This window comes from Haliotis asinina, chromosome 10, assembly GCF_037392515.1.
Source record: "Haliotis asinina isolate JCU_RB_2024 chromosome 10, JCU_Hal_asi_v2, whole genome shotgun sequence".
Lineage (NCBI taxonomy): Eukaryota > Metazoa > Mollusca > Gastropoda > Lepetellida > Haliotidae > Haliotis > Haliotis asinina.
The window spans coordinates 44,546,847-44,571,772 of record NC_090289.1 but is presented as its reverse complement, the minus strand read 5'-3'; the positions used below and the strand labels follow the sequence as shown (position 1 = coordinate 44,571,772).

The 24,926-nt window shown below is 39.6% G+C and overlaps 3 protein-coding genes across 6 annotated transcripts in view; 2 read left to right on the top strand and 1 right to left on the bottom strand.

Moving 5' to 3' along the window:
• The window catches only part of LOC137297940 (low-density lipoprotein receptor-related protein 2-like), an 82,213-nt gene extending 70,552 nt beyond the window's left edge, over positions 1-11,661 (top strand). For all 3 annotated transcript variants that reach the window (XM_067829932.1, XM_067829931.1, XM_067829933.1), the window contains 16 exons: positions 474-605; positions 1,205-1,380; positions 1,873-2,071; positions 2,523-2,648; positions 2,819-2,959; positions 3,402-3,533; positions 4,057-4,330; positions 4,851-4,979; positions 5,312-5,535; positions 6,001-6,180; positions 6,411-6,533; positions 6,887-6,991; positions 7,120-7,179; positions 7,329-7,416; positions 8,337-8,484; positions 8,827-11,661. In XM_067829932.1, the coding sequence (XP_067686033.1) occupies positions 474-605; positions 1,205-1,380; positions 1,873-2,071; positions 2,523-2,648; positions 2,819-2,959; positions 3,402-3,533; positions 4,057-4,330; positions 4,851-4,979; positions 5,312-5,535; positions 6,001-6,180; positions 6,411-6,533; positions 6,887-6,991; positions 7,120-7,179; positions 7,329-7,416; positions 8,337-8,484; positions 8,827-9,108 (2,519 nt within the window). In that variant the 3' untranslated portion in view covers positions 9,109-11,661. The remainder of the gene's footprint in view (positions 1-473; positions 606-1,204; positions 1,381-1,872; positions 2,072-2,522; positions 2,649-2,818; positions 2,960-3,401; positions 3,534-4,056; positions 4,331-4,850; positions 4,980-5,311; positions 5,536-6,000; positions 6,181-6,410; positions 6,534-6,886; positions 6,992-7,119; positions 7,180-7,328; positions 7,417-8,336; positions 8,485-8,826) is intronic.
• Positions 11,662-12,115: 454 nt separating this feature from the next.
• On the bottom strand, positions 12,116-21,089 carry LOC137298053 (uncharacterized protein C7orf57 homolog). The gene is made up of 7 exons (XM_067830102.1): positions 20,939-21,089; positions 18,414-18,596; positions 17,567-17,684; positions 16,146-16,442; positions 13,899-14,087; positions 13,653-13,751; positions 12,116-12,890 (listed from the first exon to the last, which is right to left on the bottom strand). Exons 1-7 carry the CDS (start codon positions 20,967-20,969, stop codon positions 12,797-12,799), a joined length of 1,011 nt encoding a protein of 336 aa, XP_067686203.1. The 5' UTR covers positions 20,970-21,089; the 3' UTR covers positions 12,116-12,796.
• Positions 21,090-21,315: 226 nt separating this feature from the next.
• Positions 21,316-24,330, top strand: LOC137298180 (protein N-lysine methyltransferase METTL21A-like). Of its 2 annotated transcripts, none has more exons than XM_067830333.1 (4): positions 21,316-21,550; positions 23,112-23,257; positions 23,497-23,608; positions 23,945-24,330. In XM_067830333.1, exons 1-4 carry the CDS (start codon positions 21,427-21,429, stop codon positions 24,328-24,330), a joined length of 768 nt encoding a protein of 255 aa, XP_067686434.1. In that variant the 5' UTR covers positions 21,316-21,426. The 2 variants fall into 2 exon arrangements, with proteins under 2 accessions (XP_067686434.1, XP_067686433.1); XM_067830332.1 differs by having other exon boundaries at positions 21,348-21,550; positions 23,497-23,665.
• The last annotated feature ends 596 nt before the right edge of the window (positions 24,331-24,926 follow it).

Sequence of the window (24,926 nt, the reverse complement as noted above, 5' to 3'; positions counted from 1 at the left end):
GTAAAGCGTTCCTCTGTCACTCCGAGGATGAAAATCCGGGCTGGATTTCCCGACATGGGTTCAATTGGCTCACTCACTCACTTACTCACTCTCACTGTAATTCACTCATTCACTCACTGGTCCCTTAATTATTCGCCAAGACTAAACATAGCTGGAGGACATGTCCGGAATGATAGATAATAGCGTCAAGTCCCTTATCATACTGCTAAAAACGGTTAAGGACCATTGAATTCTTTCATATTGCTATTGCTAATCTGATAGCTTAATTAGAGATTAATTATAGTGACATAAAGTAATCCTGTGGTCCTTAACTTCTTGATAGTTAACTATTTACAAATCCGATGCTCTGTAACTTCTTTTGGAGTACTAAACGAATGCGGTGATTATGTAGTGACCAGTTTTCACGCTATATATTTTGTGCAAAGGGAAAATAAATTTATTATAATATGTGTGGTGTGTGTCTCTATCACTAGAGAGCAAATACAGGAAGTGTTCCGAGTCCGAGTTCCGGTGTGACAACAAGAAGTGCGTGCAGGGACAGTGGAAGTGTGACCATGACAACGACTGTGGGGATGGATCAGACGAGGACCCAAAGATATGCACAGGTAAAGTTACAGCAATTGTCAGATTCGTTTCCAGTGGTCACCAATGGTAATATCTAATGGTATGTTAACAAGGCATGTTGTCGAGTGTATAGTGCGTCTGTCCGGAGAGGGGAATGTCCGTGGTTCGATCCCTGTTCGCGTTAGAAGAGGTCACTTTTTACCGTGCCTGGGGTAGGCATTAATGGTATTAAACAATGTCTGGTACTTGGAGTCATTACATGTCTGTCTGTCTGTCTGTCTGTCTGTGTCTGTGCGTGCGCGCGCGCGCCCGCGCGTGTGTGTGTGTGTGAGAAGGGGTGTGGAGGGGCAAAACCTTGGTATGTTATATAAGCATCACAATGAATCTGAATGTAGTACACGCACACGCACACGCACACGCACACGCACACGCACATATTCAGACACATCACTATGCGTCAGTACAGTGATCTTGATCGGACGCATATCATCATCTTGTCTTTTTATAAATTGGCAACTAAAATATATTTCAAATTAGCAAATATATACTCTGTTTGATTCTTGTTAATAAAATTACAAACATCAGTTTCATTTTTACTGAATTTCCATATGTTTATATATTGTTTTGCCTGCTCCCTCAGATACTCACGTGTGCGCGGACAACCAGTTCACGTGCACAGATGGGTACTGCACGAGCCTGGAGACTGTGTGTGATGGACGCCGGGACTGCAAAGACACCTCCGATGAGCTCAACTGCACCGCCAGGTTCCCTAGTGGCCGCTACTGTCCTGACAACAAGTTCCAGTGTAGCAACCATGTAAATAGCATTGAAACGTTCATAAACTCTATGTGTCGCATAACTAGTCTCACAATTGATATTTTTCATGAAAGAAAAGGGAATCATTAATATTTGTAAATCATCGTTCAAGTTTCATAATTTCAATGTAGCTGATTTCTGTTGTTCCCATCAGTAGCATATACGCCCATTGTCAGCTATTTGCATTAAGGTATACTTGCATTGTGTCAACTATTTGCAGTGATGCACACTTCCATAGTGTCAACTGTTTGCAGTAAGGAACACGTCCATTGTGTCAACTATTTGCAGTAACGAACACTTCCATTGTTTTTTGCGACGTATACGTTAGTATGTCAAATGTTTTGTAGTGACGTATATTTGCATTGTGTCAACTATTTGCAGTGATGCACACTCACATTGTCAACGTTATTGCAGTGTGATGTACATTTGTGCATTTGTGTCAACCATATGTTGTATAACGAACCCTGTATGTCAACATGTTTGATCTTCCAGATATGCATCCCTACAAACTGGCAGTGCGACGGAGACGACGACTGTGGCGACAACAGCGACGAGGTTGCTGAAGTCTGCAAAAACATGGAGTGTTCTGATGACAAATTCCGATGCGACAATTTCAAGTGTATTCCAAGATGGCGGCTATGCGATGGCGTAAACAACTGCGGGGACCAGTCAGACGAAAGGTCGAATATGTGTAAGTATGGAAACATCAAGGCTACGTAATGCTTTAAGCTGACTGTCGAGTATATGAGACCTCAGTTCACACCTATCCCTGTGATGATAAATTACCCATGTGTCCACTTCCATCAATAATTCCTGTCTCTGTGATCAGAACAGTTCCCATGCCTACTTTCAGTAATCATGTTCATAGCAAAGATCAGAAATAGTCCCAGGCCTAATATTCCCAGGAATATCAGGAGTTATCCATGTGCCTACTGCCAATAATCATCCCTGTGCCTATGATTAAACTGTCCCCTTGTCTAATATCCCCGTGCTTACGACAAGGAATTATCCATATTAATGCTTTCAGTAATCCCTTTGCCTAAGACAGGGAACTTTTTGGAAATATTCCCAAGGCCTACTTTAGCAATTATCTCTGTTTGTCCTTGGCCAGATGCTTTGAATAGATTATTCATATTTCCTAGGTACTGTAAAGACAACCATCTGTGCATCCAATCAGTTTAAGTGTCGTAATTCCAAATGCCTGGACGCTGATAAGGTCTGTGACAACGTTGACGACTGCGGAGACGTCTCAGACGAGGAAGGATGTCGTGAGTACAACGTTTATGTAAAGCATTAAAATTTGTTTCATACTTTCATGAAACAGTTTTTGTGATAGTAGGTGCCTTAGTTAGGTGCATCTGACCTGTACACGCGAGTAATACACACAAAACGTAATAGTGGGTGCATACGTGATTTGTGGTTTGTACATGTTCTACAGACAAGGACGTCGGTGTCAGGGACTGCTCATCTTCCAACGGTGGCTGCGAACAAAACTGCACCAACTTGTCCGAGGGTGGCTACTATTGTAGCTGCCGCAAAGGCTACAAGATCGCCGCCTACGACAGAAAGACCTGCGAAGGTGACTGTTCCCCCATCATCCTAGCGTCGTCGTTAGATTTTTCTTCCAGTAATTTAGAATGGTTAAGTCATTCAGAACATTTCTTCGCTGTGCATCCCAAAGAACGATCTGTACATTTATCAGTTAATCTGTTTGTGCGAATGCCGTAAAAGGGATTCTAGAAGACAAAACGGTTTCGAACCACCTGATTCTTTCTTTCATATTTACGATAATAATCGTGTGGTCCTTTCAGTAGTATGTCACAACCACGATCAATAAGCATCTCCAAAACATCACTTTAAGGCTACAATTATTGAACAGGTTATGAATGACCTTGCAGATCTTCCACCTATTGTGTGACCTCATCCTGTGCCGTAAAAAGCGTCTAGGTAAAATTATTGTTCGTGATGGTTCATGGCTCTGTGTAGCTCAGGACTTTCACGCCATGTGTCTGTTATCGCAGATATTGACGAATGTGCCGGATGGGGCAACAGTTGTCCACAGATTTGCCAGAACATAAAGGGCACCCACAAATGTCAGTGTGCGGATGGCTTCGTAGACACCAACAGAAAAGGCACTCTGTGCAAGTCCAAAGGTGCGTGTTTGTAAAAAGATTCATCTCAGGTAGTATTTGTCCGCATTAGCCTTTCGGTGTCCAAATAATATTTACTGCATATACGTCAAAAACTTTGATTATAATTCAAATTGTAAATTATCTGAATCTTCTGACCAACAGAATGTGCTTTGAATTACCTGTGTTGTGGATCTGGTACCTGAATTTGCTTTTCGGATTTTTATGAATTTAGAGAAGGCAAAGACATAGAATCCGCAATCCCTTGATGTTTCTTTAATGCTTCATTAAAAGAGTGTTACCATCCAAGCAATTGTTTATTCCACAGAAAGAATCAATGTCCTTCTGTTCCTGTAATTCTTCGTTAATGGTGTGATCATCCAAACACGGGTCTTTTCTACAGACGGAAACCCTACCCTGTTGTTGTTAAGTCAACTGCGTGTTACTCTCCAAACAATCGTTTATTCCACATAATGAATCGCAGCCCTCCTGTTCTTGTGATGTTTTTGTAATGACATTACCATACAAACAAACATTTATTCCACAGAGAGAAACGCTGTCTTGCTGTTTGCTATGGGTTCCGAGGTCCGCCAGTACCGCACCAGCACCAAGGAGTACACGGACGCGGTGGTAGCCGGACAAAGAGTCCATGCTTTGGACGTGGACCCCGCCTGGAAGCTCCTGTACTGGACTGACACGTCACAACGCAGCATACAGCGGGCAGCCATGCCCAAAGAGGCCACGATGCAGGGATTCGCTCAGAGCTTGAAGATATCCGGACTCCAACAGCCCGAGGGTCTGGCAATAGACTGGGTAGCAAAGTAGGTTATTACTTGTGGTTGAAGTTTCATGTCGCTTTAATAGTTACAAAGTTTGAAATAACGGAGGGGAGGGGGACGTTGAGTCCAAACCAAGATGTGGCGATGGAAATTACTCGTAAGGATCATTTGCTAGGATTCGAACCCGATACCCGATACACGATACCCGATACACGATACCCGGTCAGGTAAGGAACACCAGTGGTAACAGTTTGTCGTGACAGCTATGATAACATGGCCACCATGTGGGCCATAACTACCAGTACCCGTAACTACATTATATACTGCTGATATATGTGGTTATTCTATTGGTGTGACACGGTCAAGCTTTGTTTGACTTACGTTTCAGGAGATCAGGGTGTCATCAATAAAATCAAATTTAACCCATTTACCCTCGGTGGGTATGTTTGTATTGCGGGGTAGTGCCTTCCAGGTGGTTAAAAAGTTCGCTCGTCACGCCGAAGACCCGTTGCTCTTGTCAATATTGCTCTCGTCATTATATTTTTGAATGCATTTATTTCAGGAACATCTTCTGGACGGACTCCGTTAAGAAGACTGTGTCAGTTGCCAAATCTGATGGCAGATACCAGAGGACCATTATCAACAAGAACCTTCACAGCCCATCGGCAATTGCTGTGAATCCAAGGCTCGGGTAAGTCACTTAATCAGAATACATAAAATTAAGTATAACCTTTTCGTACTATTCCGACGACGAGTCCTAATATTCCATGCCAGTCTGTGCTGAATATGGACCCACGTCCATCTGACATTCCATTCTACTCGTGAAGATCCAGATTAGAACCGATCTTCAGCAACAACTATAAAACAAACTTATAACGGTGATTTAAACTTTCTCATGTAATGTGCGTTCCAACATTTGGAAGTACATTAAACCATTGAAAACAAACAGACGTATCATTTATACACCCCCAGGTCGGTACAAGGACGGAGACAAATATTGACAAATATTGTTTTCTCTTGCAGGTTTCTCTACTGGACAGATGTAAGTGGAACCTACCCAAAAATAGAACGTGCATGGACCACTGGAGACAAGCGGACCGTTCTGGTTTCAACCAAACTCGGCCGGCCCATCGGTATTGCAATCGACTTCTTCATGGGTGACCGTGTGTACTGGTGTGACGCGAAGGCGAACGTTATTGAGTCCATGAAAGCAGACGGTTCGGACAGGGCGGTGGTCACAGCAAAGAGTGAGATATTTAACTGTTTGTCAAATTATGAGGTGGTGTTGCTGCAAAATTTATCTTCGTTACAACATTCCTCACATCTGAGCATGTGTAACAGCTCTCGTGTGCCAGCTACGTCTTATACTTCTACTGCCAGGTCCTCTTTAAATCTTACGTGTAGTACAATGTTAAGTTCCATGAAACACAAGTCTTAAGCCTTATAGGAGTGAGTAGAGGCTCGCACTGTGCAAACATCATCACGAATGAGGACACCAGAATTAAACTTTGGTAACTTCACCCATGAATCAAATACGTGATCAATTCCCCATGATTCACGTTTCGGTACAAGACATGGCATACATGGCTTCGGTCAAGCTTTAATATCTTTTATGTTAGACACGTTGAGGCTGGATGTGTACACATCTGTCTTCTTTGACCAGATACATCTCATGAAAGGGTTTTTACTCATCACATATTGGATATTTTCAGATCTGTTGCACCCCGTGAGTCTGGACGTGTTTGAGGGTCGCCTGTTTGTTGTTGTTCAGCAACTAGGGCAGATCATCTCCATGAACAAGCTTGGTCTAGGGGACAACAGGACCCTTCAGACCGGCCTAGTGCTGCCCACAGGGATCAAGATATACCACTACAACAGATATGACCTTACAAGTACGACTTAATATCAGAACTGTATTTCAGACTCACGGACTTAAATTTCTCGATGATTCAGATCTGTAGAATTATTTCACTGAGCTTCACTTCGGAGTTCCTTGTAGATTCAAAGGCTAAACATACCAAAACCGCACAATGTTTGAATGTTGATCAGCCAAGGTGATTCTAATTGACGCAAATACGATTTATTACCATGATATTGAGGGAATCATTTTTATATCTTCCAGTAAAGAACGCATGCGCAAAAGCCACGTGCAGTCACCTATGTCTCCTCGTGCCTGACGGGTTCCGTTGTGCCTGTCCTGATGGAACCAACTTTGCTGATCCAAGTGAAACAATATGTGATGCAGGTACGTAATGCAGCTTCTCTATCACCTTTTTCTCTACTTTGAGACACAAACACATTTACATAATCTCAAATGACATGTTTGTCATTATAAAAAGAGATGTTTGCTATACAGAATTACGTCCCTTAGCCGTGCCAAAATCCTCTGATCGTGAATTCCAGTCTCCAATATAACAGTACTGTTATGAACGGTCCTTTCTTCAGTCACAATCTTCATCAAAGATTTCATGTCCTGTTTTGATGCGAAATTACCTCAATATTGGGTCCACTTACCTATAATTCCACAGCTAAATATTGTTTTGCTATCAATGTTGTTTTGCCATGTCTGACTCAAATTCCCCCGTATTCTTCTGTCAGCTGAAGAAGTCGAGATCCCCGTTCCCGAAGGCTGCAGGTGTCGGAACGCTGGAACCTGTGTGAAAGTCGCTGACAACGACACCTACAGCTGTGATTGTATAGCAGGTGAAGAAAGACATCTCGGCTCTATAGTCACAATCCAAGATGAAGTTCTGCATATCAAATGTGAAAAATTTAAAAATAAATTACATTTGCTTTTTTTGTTCATTATAATTACAAAACATATTTTTCAGGTTTTTATGGACAATACTGCGAAAATATACAGCCACAGCACCTTTCCCAGGATGATACAAGTACGTATGGTCAACACATTATTCCATAGGCATGTAACTGGTTACAAGAACCTATACTCTGTACTTTAACCCGTATAACAAATCACAAAAACCTATGGTATAGGCAATCATAGATAGATGAATCACGTCTGTATCACTTCATATTTCAGGCACAGCTGCCATTGTAGTGCCGATAGTGCTGGTGTTTGTCATCATCGTTCTCGTTGTCGTCATACTATTGGTAGTACGGAGGAAAGGGTACGTAAATGAAAACTGTGTTTCAGTTCTCAGGACTGCAGAGAACGCATTGCCGCACAAGGAAAATTCTAGAAATAGTAGCAGTGTGTTTTGCGAGCGCGGCTTGTCAATTGAATAAATCTATTATTCCCTCTATTAACCCATTTCACTCGTGAGTACGTATCACTTCATGCGCACCGATGTTTGGGAATTACGTAACCTGGGATCCGATCCACAAAGCCAATGATGATCTATATATTTACGACAGTTCGTAACATAACGAATGCTTTGGGGATCGGGTTCAGGACCTTAAATGAATGGTATTGTAATATAGGATCTGAATTGGAGACAAGAAACGACCATATATCAGAAGACTGTTGACAGGTGTGGTATCCACGGACGATGGTCCATTAGGGGAGTTCAAGAGTGAGTGAGTTTAGTTTTACGCCGCACTCGGCTATATTCCAGCTATATGGCGGTGGCCTGTAAATAATCGAGACCAAACAATCCAGTGATCAACAACATGAGTATCGATCTGCGCTATTGGGAACCCATGACATGTGTCAACCAAGTCAGCGAGTCTGACCACCCGATCCCGTTAGTCGCCTCTTACGACAAGGATAGTCGCCTATTAAGACAAGCATAGTCGCCTCTTACGACAAGCACAGTCGAGAGTTCAAGAGAATTGTATAATGAATAACGTATAACTCACACTGTACACGTGTAAAGATTCATGTTTTGCGCATGCTCGAGCTTTCTGCAGTATACAATCACTACACATGGTATAGTAATCTCCAACTACAGGACATGTTACTGCAACTGCCAATTAGCAGCAGTTGAAATAACACAGTAGATTCCGTTATTTGAAAGACGTCAGTGACAGATTCGTGACGGGACTCAATACCATGTGGGCATGTGTTACACGGCTGTCTCTGTTTCAGATATGGTTTTAACTTTAAAAAAATCCTGTCTAAGACGCCGTCGTCCGACCCCGAGAACAAGCCCCAGGGCGTGGTGTCCTACCACGACGGGAAGCTGGGGATGCCGGGGATAACGTACGACCTTCCCGGCGCCACGGGCTTGAATGCTGTAAGTAACCGCCTCTGCCTAAGTGGCTTTGGAAATTCAACAGCACAATTTGGGATTTTTCTTTCTCTTTCTTTTTTTTTCTTTTTTTTACCTTTTTTTTAATTTTAATTTTATTTCAATTTTTTTTATTTTTTTTATTATTTATTTTATTTTATTTTTTTTTGCGCCGGGGGGGTTGATTTGCTTATTTCAGTTTTCTTTTTCTGTGTTTTGTTTCCTGGAAGAAACCACTGAAGTGCCCTGAGTAGGTTTTGTTTGTTTTTCAACGATGCATTCAACAATAATACAGCTATATGATTTTTTAATTGTCAGGTCTGCTGATTATTATTCATGTCTTAACAGGAGTCGTCGACAGACCCCGTCTCGAGTATAAACGACCCTACCTCACCGACCAACTTCTGTAACCCCATGTACGACAGCCTACACGCCCAGGAGTCGATATCCATACCACACTCATCTCTTGAACCACCAAAACAAGCGTCAGATGTCATCGACGCCTTTCATTCCGACAAAAAACATTATAATGGAACTGCCGACAACCGGCCCACTCCGCGAGCATTAGATCCGACGGAAGATGTGGAACATGACACGGCCGGACTCGTTACTCAGGGGGACCTAGAGTGACCCCACTCCCTAGGCAGATAGACTGAGGAACTGTTGAGAAACTGCACATCTTCTGCCAGGATTTGACGTCCAAGGAACATGGAGGAGATATGGAGATTTGAACCAGCATGTCGAGGAGAATGCATGAGTGAATGACTGATTGGCGTCGCATCGGCAATATGTCAGCCATAAAACAACGTGGTCAAATTATACATACCAGGCTCATCGCACTGTACATCGCATAGTAAACATCGTCACGATATGGCTGAGATATTGCCGATGTGACGTTAAATATCAACTCACTCACTCACGTAGTAAATATACCACCCAACAGAACATGGATTCTTTGGTTGTACTATAGTTCATCTCACATAGCATATCAGATTAATTGTTGAAATAATAAAGCAGCCGGGTGGGGTTTTTTTAAGTTTATATGCAAACAATAGATAAAGGTATTTTCCCATGAAAAAGAAAGGATGGTACATGTTTTCACACAGACCTACAGCTTCTACTTGGTTGTTATAAAACATGTAAAACTATTTAGAATCGCGTATTTGCAGTGGTTGTGTGATGTGTGTTTGTGACTAATGGCTATGATGATGTGAGTTCCCATCACAGTGCCTTAAACCCTTAGTAGAAAAGATCCGTAGACATAGGGAGGCTGCATAATCATGTACATAGGACAGACTGTTTTTCTCATAAAAAGTGGCCTGAGATGAATGAACTTAACAAATGTTTTGTTAGACTGCACCATTATATTAAGAATTCACCTCAGGTAATATCGTATCATGACACAGACACCATGAACAGTGATTAGTTAGATGGTATATATAGGCATTCAAATTCTAATCCCAGACCCGGAAGTGACCCTCTTACAAGCACAAAAGCCTATAAGATGGTATGTTTGTGTGAAAAACATCTGTGTGCACTTATGGCATTGTGATTGTAGTTTCTGCAACAAAGTTAAGAATATGACACTGATTAGACACCTGTTGAATTACTAAAGGATGCTAGATACGTGTGAGTTTGTTTTCGCTTGTTTCAGTTTTGAGTCTTGACAGTATATATGCTTTTTTATGTAATAAATCAATGTTCTACTTGGGCTTACTTCAGTTTGCCATATAGCATCACCTTGTGCCTATGACTACATGATTCCAATGTCCATTCTTCTCCATAGACCTATCAAGTTTGCATAACTGTATCATGACAGCTCACTAGTCTTAGTGACCTGTAACTCCGAATGCCAGGTGGCAGTGTCCTTACATATATAAACCATGACATCATGTACGTCTTCATCATTCTCCAAACCACATGGCTGATACATGACGTGTAACCCTCAGAAATGAGGGTTTTCCATTTCACCATTTTTATCAAAATTATAATTGAGAGTAGATTCATTATTTTGGAAAATCAAGTTGATTTAGCAATAAGTTTAAACCACATGGCTGATGCAAGGAATGTAACCCTCAGAATTGGGGGTTTTCCATTTCACCATTTTTATCAAAATTATAACTGAGAGTAGATACATTATTTTGGAAAATCAAGTTGATTTAGCAATAAGCTTACAGTATTTCTTTACAGACATTATAATCATCATGACTGGTCAGATTTCAAGTGAAAGGCATACTGACAAAAATATATCACACAATCAGAGACCAAATTTTGATAAGTATTCTGTGTACATAAACTAAGTACATATTATGAATGCCAGCTAGTTCCGTTAAACACCAAACTCTATTGTAGTGATATAAAATGGGGAAAAAAGCTCCAGTGGTGCAGATCTTTGATCCTAACCATCCTAGTGGCTTGACCTGACAACACCTTCCATCCCTAGTGGTTGTGTGCTTAACATTATACATATCAGGAAGTCAGCCATCACAGGTCTAGCTTGTTCATGTGGCTAAATCTCCAACAGCTTTAGTAACTAATCCTATTTCCTGATACACATGTATATAGCTGGTTAGCTAGGTAATGTACTGAGAAACAAAAGCACTTCATAATGCAACATAGCTAACCCATGGTGTATCCATCAGTAACATGCAAAACTGAAAAAATATATATATACAAGTCCACTATTACTCTTCACGTGACTACTATCCGGCTGCAACACTGGCATCATGTTTGTAAGCAAATGCTAGGTTTCCTATGCTATGTTTGACATTGTAGAGTTGCCACTGATATTAACCTACCAATAGAAGAGGGAGGGTTATGTCCTTTTCATCATTGCTCTTTTTATCATGCGCCATTCACAACAATCTCCAGATTAAAGTGTTTATGTTGCATTATTTGTTGCCAGTTATTAAGGTTCTGAAATACATACAGTTTTATTGTCAAAATGTCTTCCAACAAATAATGCCAATGCAATTTCTTGAATGTTTTTCCATGAATGTGTACGAACTTGTAATATATGTTGACTTGTATAGCCAGAGATGTTGTATTTTTTCATGCTTAAAGGTTCACAAGAAATATGTCCACTGAATACATTTCTGATGAGTGTTATTTCAGGGTATGATATAAATAATGTCCATGACTGTAAATAATTGTTTTAAGTGTTGGAATAAATGTACGTCAGCACAGTTTTGTTGTTTTATACATTCTTGGACCAACGTTACAAGCAGCATAACTAAAGTCACTCACTCACTTTGACCAATGGGCCTTGAAATATTATTGTGGTTCACATTCTGTAGAATGTGTAATGTACTTTCCATTTGTGAAAGTTCTTCATTAATAATACAAATAGTCATGCATTGTCAGGAAAGGCTTTAGCTGTTCAAAAAAAACTTTCTTTCCAAAGTTTTCTATGCTGATGTTCTGTAAGTGTTTCTTTCCTTTCAAAATGTTCTGAATACTACCACTGTCTTAGATAGAATTCATTTTCCTACTTGAATTGCATGGCAAAACAAATTTTGGTGGACAGATTCAGTTGTGTCTGGGAAGTGTTTCCAATATTTTCTCATCCAGCATCTACATTTTCAGAAACAGAATCACCAGCTGCAGTTGTCATTGCCACAGATAAGTAACAACAAAATTCAGGTATTAGTTTAATTTTTGGCAAAGGATATTAAACAATCAAACTTATCAATATCACAATAAAAATCATGATCTCCAATGATACAAAAATAGTGCTATCCCTTTTGTGATTACAGTCATAATGCTGTGTTGCTCAAGGAAGATGTTTAGACGGGAATGTAAAATGTGTTGGTTTATAACCTCTGAGTAATGTATCATTTTAGGAAACAACATTGTCAAGGAAAAATCATTGACAATAATATCTAACAAGAGGTATTAAAATCAATACTTTGCAAATACTTTCTGTCAAACAATTCAACAAAAACATTAACAGTTCTTCTGACAAACTGTCTGCAAGCAGGTATGAAATGCTTAACGTAGATACATATTGTGGAAGTGACGAAAATGGTAAAAGGCAATTGTAAAACAACAAAATGAATCAAATCATTTCTGGTATTGGCTCTGTGGAATCTTACTGTTTCTATGGTAAACATTAGAAACTAAAGCACCATCAGTGTACTGTGAGTGACGAAATTGACAACTGAACAAATGTACACATGAGGGCAACAAGCATCCTATTTTGAAAGACATTCAAGTCCTGTAGCACTGACACATGTACATATTCTGATGAAACATGCTGTATTGCCTTGCAATATCTACATAACTTAATGTAAACAGGAAAACTGAAAATGGACTGAAGTTAGATTGAGTCTTGTTTTTGTTCACTTGCAGCCTGACTCCTTTGTGTGTCTGGTTTCTGGTGAGTGTCAATACGGGCTGGAACATTCTTGAACCTGAAAAATAATTCCATCTTTACTGCCCTATCAGTACAACATACATTTCCAATATAGTGGATGTTCCTAATCTCCAGTGGAAGATACTGCATTGTAGTATTTTTACAGCAATATTACACTAGTGTAATACCACTAGACATAAGACGTCATAATGATTCACAGTTTTGACGTCACAGTACTAATGATACTTTGCAATGGTACTAGACCTGACTCATGGAAAGCTGAGTGTCCTCACACTGTAGGCAGTGTAGCCACAGTTTCTATCAATTTGCATTGGAGAGTAATAAACAGATTACTAAACTTGCTTGCGTAAATACCATTATAATTAAACTCATGAAAGACTTAATATCAAACTTACTTTAACTCGTTATCCGGACGATTTATGCAAAAACTAATGTGTCTGGATATCAGAGGTCTCACTCTACAATTGTTTGAAGCTGTCTAGTAGTACCAAAAGGTCATGGCTCTGTTTCTATGCCATGCCTTGTCATAAGAGGCCATTAATATGTGATCACATGTCATCAAATCCAAGCTGCATTGACTGATTCTCAAGATGTCAATCTCTGGATTGTACACCACGACTATTTACAAACCACCATCATATTGCTGTAATAATGCTGTATGTGGTGTTAAACAGACACTAACGAAACTGCACTACAAATCACCTTCACATTAATATTATCTCTAATATTGCACTTGAAACCACAAACAAATTGTCAAAACATTTGCTTCGCCCAAATACCAAACGAACAAAGAACTTACTTTGTAAGTTTGAATGGCTCTTTCTCCTCTATGGTGTTTTGTCTGGGAGATGATCTGTCAGTAATCTTTTCAGAGAGAATATCTACTGTGCGATCTCTCCTGAAAAACAATACAGAATAAATAAAGTCAAAGAATTAAGGAAATTATATTTAATGTAATATTTGTGAGTATTATTGAGTCACTGTTAAATTTTCCCCTGCAGTTTCGTTACTATGAACAGAATTGTACCAGTGTAAGAAAGCATACCTGGTCCGAGTGGTCCCGCCTGACTTCTGGAAGGTGTCTCTATACTCAGATTTGAGACTGTTATTTCCCACCTTGTGCTTGTCTTGCTTGTCCTTCTCACGGAGGTCCTTCATCTTGCCATGCCACTCCTTGTCATAGGCATAGGACAACAGTTTGTCCATGGCAGGTCGCTCACCTGTAGCCTTAGACCTGTGGTAAAAATGTCCTCAGATTGTAGGTAGACATACACTTCTCAGGGCTCAAACCATATGTTCTCCATTTTATTTAGTATTCACGCTAAGCAATATTTCTGAAAATGAGCATTTAATGAGACAGTCATCTGCCTCTTCCTAAAATTCAAATGCAATGTAACTTCTATCAAAAGCATGCAGAATTTGTATTAATGTCCACAATGTATTACATCAATAGCTTCCAAGTTGTTTTCTCATGTCAGTGTTGGACTTTATGCAAACACTATCATATATAAGATTTTTAGCAGACTTATACAACAATTTCACAGACCTGCAGGACGAATGTGTGATTCAAGATGAAGTGAGTGAAAGAGTAGACACCAGATTTGGGCTTCACACATTTTACCCACATGGGAAAATTTGAACCTGGATCTCTGATGTGACTAGTAAATGCTTTAACCATCTGGCCAACCCTCCAACCTAAAGAGGATGTGAAAACAACTCCATTGATGCCAATACAGGAGATGTTGCAACTCTCAAGATAGTGGCCCATTCCTCAATGCAGTTGTATTGCTAAAGTGATGTTAACACCAATACTTCAAAGTAGGCCCATCCATTGTAGTACTAAGACTGCCTTGTGAAACAGAGCCCTGATAATTATCTTTGTGACAGTTGTGTTATGTGGAGGTGTCTGAGGGTGAGTAGACACTATGTGCAGTGGTAGTTCTATACATCTCAGCATCTGGACATTGACTAGGCCAGATAGTTTCACATCAATAACAATATGAAAACAGCATGAACACTATTAGTAAAAGTGTAGTTAATTTGCTAAAACATTTATATGATCCTTCAATTCACGTGTTATTGAAGCCGTCCTTCAGGATCCCACCGTTTTCCATACACGATGATTATCATTCATGCCAACGGTGTTCTTAATTTTCACCAATAATAGTTAAGGGAGCAAGCATTAACTTGAGTTTAGCTAAGCAGAAAAATAATAAATCATAGAATTTTCTAAATGTCATCATAACCCGTGAAGGTCCCGGGATAGAATAGGCCTTCAGCAACCCATGCTTGTCATAAAAGGCGACTAACGGGATCGGGTGGTCAGACTCGCTGACTTGGTTGACACATGTCATCAGTTCCCAGTTGTGCAGATTGATGCTCATGCTGTTGATCAGTGGATTGTCTGGTCCAGACTCTATTATGTACAGACCGCCGCCATATAGCTGCAATATTGCTGGGTGCAGCGTAAAACTAAACTCACTCACTCACTCACTCACTCAATGTCATCATAACAAAGTGACATACTACCTGTGGGACATTAAATGATAAATCTCACTAACTTATATATTTCGTAATTATCGTGATGATTTCCATAACATTATGTCAAGAAATTCTGTAAGTTAGACGACAAGATATAGTTTGATGTGTCTTCTTTGTTCTTTACCCGTGAAGGTCCCAGGGTAGAATAGGCCTTCAGCAACCTCTGCTTGCCATAAAAGGTGACTATGCTTGTCGTAAGAGGCAACAAACAGGATCGGGTGGTCATACTTGCTGGCTTGGCTGACACATGTCATCAGTTCCCATTTGCACAGATCGATGCTTATTTTGTTCATCACTGGATTATCTGGTCTAAACTCAATTATTTAAAGACTGCAGCCATGTAGCTGGAATATTCCTGAGTGCGGCATAAAACTAAACTCACTCACTCACTGTTTGTTGTTTAACACAGCACCCAACATTATTCCTTCTATCTGGACCAGGAATCCTATGACAAATATGAACATCATCCTACGTAACTGGGATACAATGACATGACCACCCAATCCTGTTTGTCGCTTCTTAGAACAAGCATGGGAGACTTGGAACTCTAACCTGAATTTTCACGTGTCCCTCAAAAAAATAAAGGAATATTTGGAGATGAACAGTACTGAGGGTGGACTAAAATGGCCAAAGACTTTCCACCTATTTGACCTTAACCTCCTCAAATCATAGCTGTATAATTGGGTGAGTAGATCAAGAAGGCAGATGATTATTACCATGAATTAAGATATTGCTGTTCAGATAAACTTACAACTGTGCAGATTTGGGTTTGGGTTTGTCCCCTTGTGCGTTGCCAACAGCTCTTCGCTCCCGAGGAGCCTGCTTAGGAGCTTTGCTGTTCCGGATGCCATATCCACTTTTTATATCTTCTGGCAGCTTGACCGTCTTGTCTGTGAGTGCTTGTCCCTCCCTCTCATATGCTGTCGTCAGATCAAATGCATAAGGGGCTCGCCTCTGCTTCAGACTGCTGACACTCTCTGGCTCAAAGTGTACTGCAGGCTTTTGGGATTCATGAACCATGTATTCCGGCAGCAGGAACTCCCACTGGCTGCAATGAAAAAATACATCTGTACTTGAAAAAAGTCTTTGCCTTCTGGACAAGTTTACTTGATAAAAAATATGAACCCTGAAAAAGACATAAACCCTGAAAGCAAAGATTACCTTCCAAATTCATTATGCAAATACATTCATTTTGATTTTGGTCTTGACATATTCTCAATTCAAGGATAAGAATAAAAAAAAATCACATTCTGTTTCAGCAAATTCAACATTTCAAGCTGTGTTTGTTGCAATAAAACATTGTGATATTCAAACAAATGGAGACATCTGACTGTCTCAGCTTCAAGGAATACTGCTTCTGGGTAATTTCCTTTTTTTTCATTCACTCAAAAATCAATAATGTAAATTGTAAACCAAAAGTTACTGTGTTCTGTAATCTGATTGGTTGAAAAACATGATCAAATGGTATTAGATTCCCAGAAACTGCAAGACTATTCACTGCGTATTGACACGTAAACAATTGTTTTGTTGTGTCATCAACAGTGGTGACGTCATTCAAGTCATATTGTGACATAAAGTTAGAATGACATCACAAATGAGCAACTCCAGATGCTACCATGGGAACTAGCTGAAACGACCAGCTGATGACACTTCACTGCTGTCCTCATACTCAATGTAAATGAGTGCAGACAGTGAAACCCCTTTGGTTTACTTTTTTGTTTACAGTGTCGATAAACATCATGAAGGCTGACCCCGTCGGTTCCAAAAGCATTCCCTTGCTTCAAATACTCAATAACACCCGGAAATTGGCCAACACATGATGTTTATCTCCTAATTATCACACCTGCCTACAATTCAGTTTTCATTTCGATCCCAGGACATATAACTACTTGCAGGTCGATGTATATGACAGAAACTTTCTCCTTTTAAGATGACCCAGGTTTATATGGTGACTGGTAAATAATTTAGTCTGGACCAAAAAGTTCAGTGACTGCTGTCATCAGCATCAACCTTTGGGATTGGGAAACGATCCTTGCAACATCATCGCTAAGCCCAACCATCCGATCTATTTAAGTCTCCTGTGACAGCCAGTATTGGCTGCTGAAGATATATTCTAACCCAGTGTCTCCATAAGGGTTGAGTTACACACCAGTAGAATTATAAGCTACCTACGTTTCTTCCTTTTTGACAGCATCCTCCTGAGCATTGTCCTCTAGGTAGAACCAGTCCACTCTTGGGTACCCCTTGGGCTCACGATGCTTGGGGGTACAGTTGTTAAATGTGAGGAGATCTATTGAGGGAAAAATTATACCTTAAAATCATTTCAGAGTATAAATCACAGAATGGTATTATTGCAGAATTCATAAATATAAAACAACAGCTCCTAATTGATACACATTTAAAATTATCTAGCAATGACACATCAGTATGTAGCAATGACATATTCCCTACAGCTATCATGAATAAATGTGACCATCAAAACTTAAAACTTCTTTCCCACTACACTCATCTGCCTTCCTGTCATGTTTTCCAAGCCGTCATGAACACATTTTACAACTGCATGTTCCATCCAACATACCTTAAGCATGATGATTCATTAAAGTTGCCTGCAAAACTGTCAACCCTTTCATGATTACACCCCATGTACATGAATGTTGTATCCCACCCGTAATAAGAAAAAGACACCTTCATCACACATGAAAGTAACATCCCGCTCCTGTCAGCAATATATTTTCAACACCTCTATATTGAATCAATCTAAATCCATCGTGAATACATCAACAAGTCACATTCATACTGTACCCCATCCTTGTCAGGAATACATCCTCGAGGTGTATAAACTGCATCTCATCCCTGACAAGAATACATCCACAACAGTCATTCAAAATGCATTCAACATCTGTCACAACATTTGCATCCCACTCATATCACGAATACTTCACAACACCTGTATCTGGCATCACACTGGTCAGGAATACAATCCCAGCATGTTCACCACACCTGCATGTTGCACACCCACCTTTCCTGCCTCCTTGTTTTGCAAGTCTGATGTACTTTGTATCGGTGTCTTTGAAGTACATTTCACGTGGTTTATCATCAAACTCTGGCGGTAGGTCACTGAGACCTGGAATCTGAGAGGTTATAGGAACTTCAACTGGCTCAACTCCTTCCTTGCGTCTTAATGGTGCATGATAAAACCAGCCTGAAATGACATAAACCATATGAAAATGTTAGGAAACATGTAGCAAAAAAGCAGTTTGCTATATGAAAGATTCCTCCAAATCTACTGATGATAACATACTGAGAAGATAACTGAATTGGAACTTAACTTCTGTTGACAGAGAAGTCACAACATAACATCTACTGAATTGTATCTGAAACTATTACTTTTATCAAACTGCAACAAAATACTTTGAATAAGTTTAGGCATATAGGATAAATGTAGCCATTCTCTATGAACTATAGGTCACTGTAAGTCATCAGCACCTTTAATGTGACCATGATTTCTCAAAGTAGCGGTGGGTTTGTGCATTGCCAACAACTTCACACATATTGAATAAAATTGTTGTTTGTAATATAACAAACAACAAAATAGATTAAAAACATACCAAACCAAGAAAAACCTATTCACAACCAAACATTGTAAGTACATGGTTAAAATGTGTATTTAATTTCAGATTTCACATGGTATTACCAGTGTTACATGAGGACATAAAGACTCCACATAAAAATAAATGGCATTTCAGTAAGTAAACATTTTCCATGCAATTTTCTGCCTGTGTATGGTTACATATCTGATCAGCTCACTGGCAAAGAAGCACTTGTGAGTCCTCGCTGCTGTTACAAGGTGACAATTAAAAAGTTCACGAAAAAACATGGACATATTTATGACTCCCACCTGTACCCTCTTCCCAACAAATCCGTTGTTGTTTGATACACTGTTGAGGCAATGGTGACAGGACTCAGAGCCCATTCTTATCTAACTGCATCTCACAGAAAATCCATAATTATGTGTTGCTTTTGTTTTCAGTTTCCCAGTATTATCAAATTCAGTCATGCTTACTTACAGATTTATCACCCTGTTGTTAATATGAGAATATGATCATGTTCGGTCACTGGCGAATACGGCAGATACATATGTAATTATTTCTTCAAGGGACGTTGTTAACTTTGACAACGGTCTAAGGGAAGTAACTCTGGGACAACCAAATTGATAGAAATTCACTTGGCCATGGTCTAAGGGAAACAACTCTGAGAAAACTGCATCGATGGAAATCCAGATCACCCATTGGCTGGAAAGTGTCCCCGCCATGTTTGCTTTTGGAAGAATAAATTAGAGATCACTTCTCTTGACATTTTCCTCCTATATTCCAGGTAATTATGACTTTATCATATCCATTGTACTGTATATCTTCACGCCACATGCTGATGAACACAAACGTGTATATGTTAAGTAACATGAAACTGTGCGTACTGTATATTTAGCGATTTGAATATGACGCTATCTTACTGTGTCCTTTTCCCGCCAGTGGCAAGAGGGGCTATTTCAGTAAATATTTGGAGCTAGAGTACATAATATCATCAGTATATATATCACTGTAAATGTATTTTAAGATGTATTATTACTTTTCCTGAATGTTTGAATCATTTGGTAATGTTGTGGACATATGATTTTGTTAGTTTGGCGTAACCTGTATCAGCTAGGCAGTGAAGCATTCGTAAAACCTTCTCACCAAACATTTCTATCCATCAAAGGGAGATAATCGGTGTGTGAATGAATGTGGTACGGTATTGTTCAGACGGCTCAAAACCAGTCTGACTGCACCAAAACAATTGTTTTGAGGCTAATTATGGGAAAACACTACCATTCAGTAAAGAATATAGGGTTTCTTATTACATTTTGATTGTCCTCTGTACAAAGCAACATTTATTACAGATAATTGATAACCTGAATGTAATACTGACTTTCTCTTGTGGAAATATTTATGTTGTATATATTTCCATCATTATTCGTGACGAGGTCACATTGTCACTGCTATGTAATTCTAAGCCCTGAACCAGGTTCACATAAGTGTGAACTTTATTAATATACTATCTGTTGAGCACATGTCCATGGACACGAACATGTATTTAGTTTTGCATTATGATGCTTGGGGTGTGTCCCCACCATATTTGCTTTTGGAAGAATAAATTAGTGATCACTTCTCTTGACATTTTCCTCCTATATTCCAGGGTGGGTCACATTTAACACTGTATCAGAATTTAGATGATAATTAAAGCTGTCTGTTCAAATGTGTGTGGGCCTCATAAATAAACTGTAATCGCTTACAATACCTGAAACGATCATTGAAAGGCTTCTCATAACCAATGAACGGAACCCCCCAAATGGGGACAGATGATAATCATCACTTGACCCTAAACACAAAGCGCAGTTGTCAGATTCTGTCACCTATCATCCAGTTATTTGGCCACAACTTGTCACAAACTAGCAAATGTTTATCATGAAATTTCACCAGTGACTGATAACCAAACACAAATACTCACCACATTCATTGATTTTCTGGTTCATCGTCATCTTGAAAATATAGATGTGGATGTGTCTGTAAAACTGTAGATGCGACTGGTGAGTTATTTACGCTGACATTGTACAACCATACTTGTATACGTCCCCATAGTTACAGACATAACGAGAGTCGGCGAGACTGGATCAGAAACTATATGGTTCAAACAAACTACATAATACAACAAACAACTGTGATAACATTACTTTGGAATCATATGATTTAACGTTTCAATTGGTAAATGTTTTTACATATGTTCTACTTTATATTCTTAAGAAATAGTTGTTGAATTACAGTAAAGAAAAATAACTTATAAGTGAATATCTCTAATAGTCTAATAGTCGTTAGGGATACAGCATTATAACAACTTCCCGTTTCCGGTGTAAACAAAACGCGCGATGAACACGTGCTTCATTTTGGTTAGCTAGATTGTTGGGGAAATTATGCTTGCCGCGATGCGATCCATGCGAAATGCTGCTTCAGTTATTTTGTTGTCTTTCAGTCACTGTTCATAATGTAATTGCTGATGAGGGTACGAGCTACTGCAACAAGTTTACCCAGGACTGTCACAACATGGAACCGCCGTCTGATTCGGGTCTGTACAAATTTCGAACTAAATAGTTCCCCTGATACTAGGTCATTGTTAATTAGATTGTATGGTGTTACTCAGTGCGATAACTTCCGAGCTTCGCTGTGTGCGAATAAAATGAAATGTTTGTGTAATATGTTTATGAATATGTTGCTCTTATCAGTTTACTAACAATTAAAACATTCATCAGCAATATTATTACATGATATTACATGAATAATATGATATCAGAGTGGACGAAAACTATGCATTTATGGCATATATTTCATCATTTTAATTTAATATGGGCATTTTGACAATAACCCTGGGGCAATCTGACAAAAGATCTGTGGCATTTTGACCAAATTTGCAAAGGCAGTTTGTAAGCATCCCAGCTTGAGTGCCATCACTAGTATCAGGCCTTTAAACCCCTGGCTTCCCACCCATCCAAGTCCATGTAACATGGACAAATTCACAAGACTTTCACCAGTGTGGTAAATGCACATAGTCTGTGCATCTTTAGACTCTTCCCACATTAAACTCTTGGAGGTGCTCATGCAGCTTCATTAAATGGTGGTGGAAACTGACCCAAAAGTTTTACTAACACTAGCCCCCAAACAGGTGACGTAAAAAGATACCACCTTTAAAGCCTGTATTTATACTGGTTCCTGGGATACCAACATTGGTCTGTTTCAATTAGTTGTGCTAGTAGATGTGTAGCAGTGTATATAGTACATTGTGAAAAGATTTAGAATATTTGCTATATTGCCTGTTCTTAAATTTCATGAATGATACAGTAATAAGATACTAAGGTTTTCTATTCTCTGTATTATCAGTTTTCAGTCAGTCCAGTAATCTCTGTTGATCTTACTCCCATCAATAGATCTGGCTCACAAACCTCAAATTTCATATTCAAAGTATCAATGTTGCTAACTGATACAATGTAATGAGAATTATATGAAGGTTTCAGAGTCACATGCAGAGTATATAGCATTGAAAACCCAACCTTCTTATGTAAGTGCTAATGAAACATGCAGCTTTACTTACATTAATTACAGAAAACATTATGTTTTAAACATATGCTCATTTTACCTTGTTAACCATTATAAACGTGGTGAAAAATCTGGCATTGTTTGTATGGTGTATAGTCCAAAATTTTTTCCCGATCCCAGTAAGTTTCAGATCCTGCAGCTTCCAGTTCCACTGTATTCAGAGCTGGCAGTAGGTTTAGGTGTGTGTAGAAGAAAAATTATTTAGTTCAAATCTTTTGCATGTGAAATTTTCATTACAATCCTGAATCATTTCAAAATTCATGGTTGCTGTTTTAGGAAGTTTTAAAAATTATGTAGAACAGAATCAATGCATCCAAATCACTCACAGAAAATATCGTTTGCATGTTTTTTTGTGTGTAAAGTGCAGATTGCAGCTGTAAGGCAAACACTGACTGTATTTCTGTAAATAGTGTCTTCAATATCTTTATATGTATATCTGAAATCATCAATGAGTTATTTCTGTAGCATTTTGTCACCACATTCTATAACATGTATTTGTATATGGTGAGTAACTGTACCCCATTTACCTCTCCCAGTCACAGCACTTACGGTGGTTCCCTACACAGAGAGCCAGGTACTGCCACACCATCGACCCACACGGGACTTTCACCTTGGGGGACAGGACATTCACATCCAGCAGAACTGGGGGAGCCTTGGGGTGGCTGCAGTGGTCTGGGATGCTGTGAGTAATAAGACCAATAGAAAGAACAGTTGTAAGACCAGTAGTGAAGCCAATAGTAAGACCAGTAGTGAGGCCAATAGTAAGATCAGTAGTGAGGCCAATAGTAAGACCAGTAGTGAGGCCAATAGTAAGGCCTCTCTCTTTAAATTTCATTGTATATAAGCAAAGAAACCTCATTGATACAAAAAGAGTAACTTCTGTGTTTACAGTGATACATTTTTCTCTCTGAACGTTGTTAGGCCATCGTCCTGTGTGAGTACCTGGAACTACACCCAGAAGTTGTCAGACACAAGCAGGTGCTGGAGCTAGGGGCAGGGACAGGCCTTGTTGGCATTGTGGCATCATATCTAGGTAAGATGGAGCTAGGGACAGGGACAGGCATTGTCGGTATTGTGGCATCGTATCTAGGTAAGGTGGGGCAGGGCCAGGACTAGCTGGCATTGTGGCATTGTGTTTAGGTAAGGTGGAGCAAGTGAAGAAAACAGTATGGTTTAAAGCTTGGACATTTTCTTGCTTGATGTAATGATTTCCTTTTCGTGCATCTTTCTATCACTCCCAGTTTTGAAGTATTGATACTGCAGCCTTTTGGATATCATGTCTGTGTTTATGCTGAAACCGATACATGATAATGGGTTAAAATATGTCCTAAAGTAGTACAAAACCCCACTCACTCACTGATGGATGCAGGTGGCCACGTGACTGTGACAGAGAGGAGGGAAGCAATGCCTAATCTCAGCAAGACAGTGGACTCCAACAGACTGGTCAGCTGCCCAGGCAGTATCACTGTGAAGGAACTTGATTGGACAGCCGACTTGTCACCTCACCCGAAGTATGATATCATCCTCGGGGCGGATATCATCTACATTGAGGACACGTTCCAGGCGTTGTTGAACACCCTGGTCCACACAGCGAGAGAGGACACATCTGTTCTTCTGTCATGTCGCATCAGATACGACAGAGATCTAAACTTCCTCACACTCCTGGAGGGCCACTTTCATGTGGAGCAAATACATTATGATAAAAGTCGGGATATTAAAATATTTTCTGCCAAAAAAATAAAGACAAAAACTTAGATTCCTGTTTGTGCTCATTAAAAACAGGATTTGTTTCCTGCTGTAGAGTTGTTTAACCAGTATGTGTAACTATTTTAATTCAGTTCAGCTGTTCAAATATTGAGAAATTTTTAAGCCTTCAGTAAATGTGCACTTTGATGTCCATCTAAGGTCTCCTTTCACACACAGACACAGTTTACCTGGATACAAACGGGATTGAGTGAGTTTAGTTTTATGCTGCACCTAGCAATATTGGTACCATTTGGCGGTGGTCTGTAATAATCCAGTCAGGATCAGACAAGCCAGAGATCAACTGCTTGAGCATTGAACCAAGTCACCAAGTCTGGCCACCCCTTGTACACATCGCAGTTATCTGCCCTGGATACGAAAAGGAACTTTTGCATCATCTGCAACTAGTTATGGAGGAAACTGTCTGACGTTCATCAATGATGTTCCTGCAAGCAGAGACCATATCCAGATATCAAAAATGAAAGATTTATGCTTTGAAGAGTCTTATTTAAGTTAAACTGGCATACAAGGCTTGTAGAGAGAAACGTGTGTTTTGAATTATCGTTGTATGCTAATCATACAAGGCTGAAGTATGAATAGTGTTTGTT

Coding starts and splice junctions, on each gene's coding strand:
- LOC137298180 (XM_067830332.1), top strand. CDS start 21,427: ATGCTGCTTCAGTTATTTTGTTGTCTTTCAGTCACTGTTCATAATGTA. Junction 23,258..23,496: donor CTGCAGTGGTCTGGGATGCT/GTGAGTAATAAG, acceptor GAACGTTGTTAG/GCCATCGTCCTGTGTGAGTA. Junction 23,666..23,944: donor TATTGTGGCATCGTATCTAG/GTAAGGTGGGGC, acceptor TGATGGATGCAG/GTGGCCACGTGACTGTGACA.
- LOC137298053 (XM_067830102.1), bottom strand. CDS start 20,969: ATGACGATGAACCAGAAAATCAATGAATGTG. Junction 18,597..20,938: donor CCAGAAAATCAATGAATGTG/GTGAGTATTTGT, acceptor ATGTCATTTCAG/GCTGGTTTTATCATGCACCA. Junction 17,685..18,413: donor AAAACAAGGAGGCAGGAAAG/GTGGGTGTGCAA, acceptor TTCCCTCAATAG/ATCTCCTCACATTTAACAAC.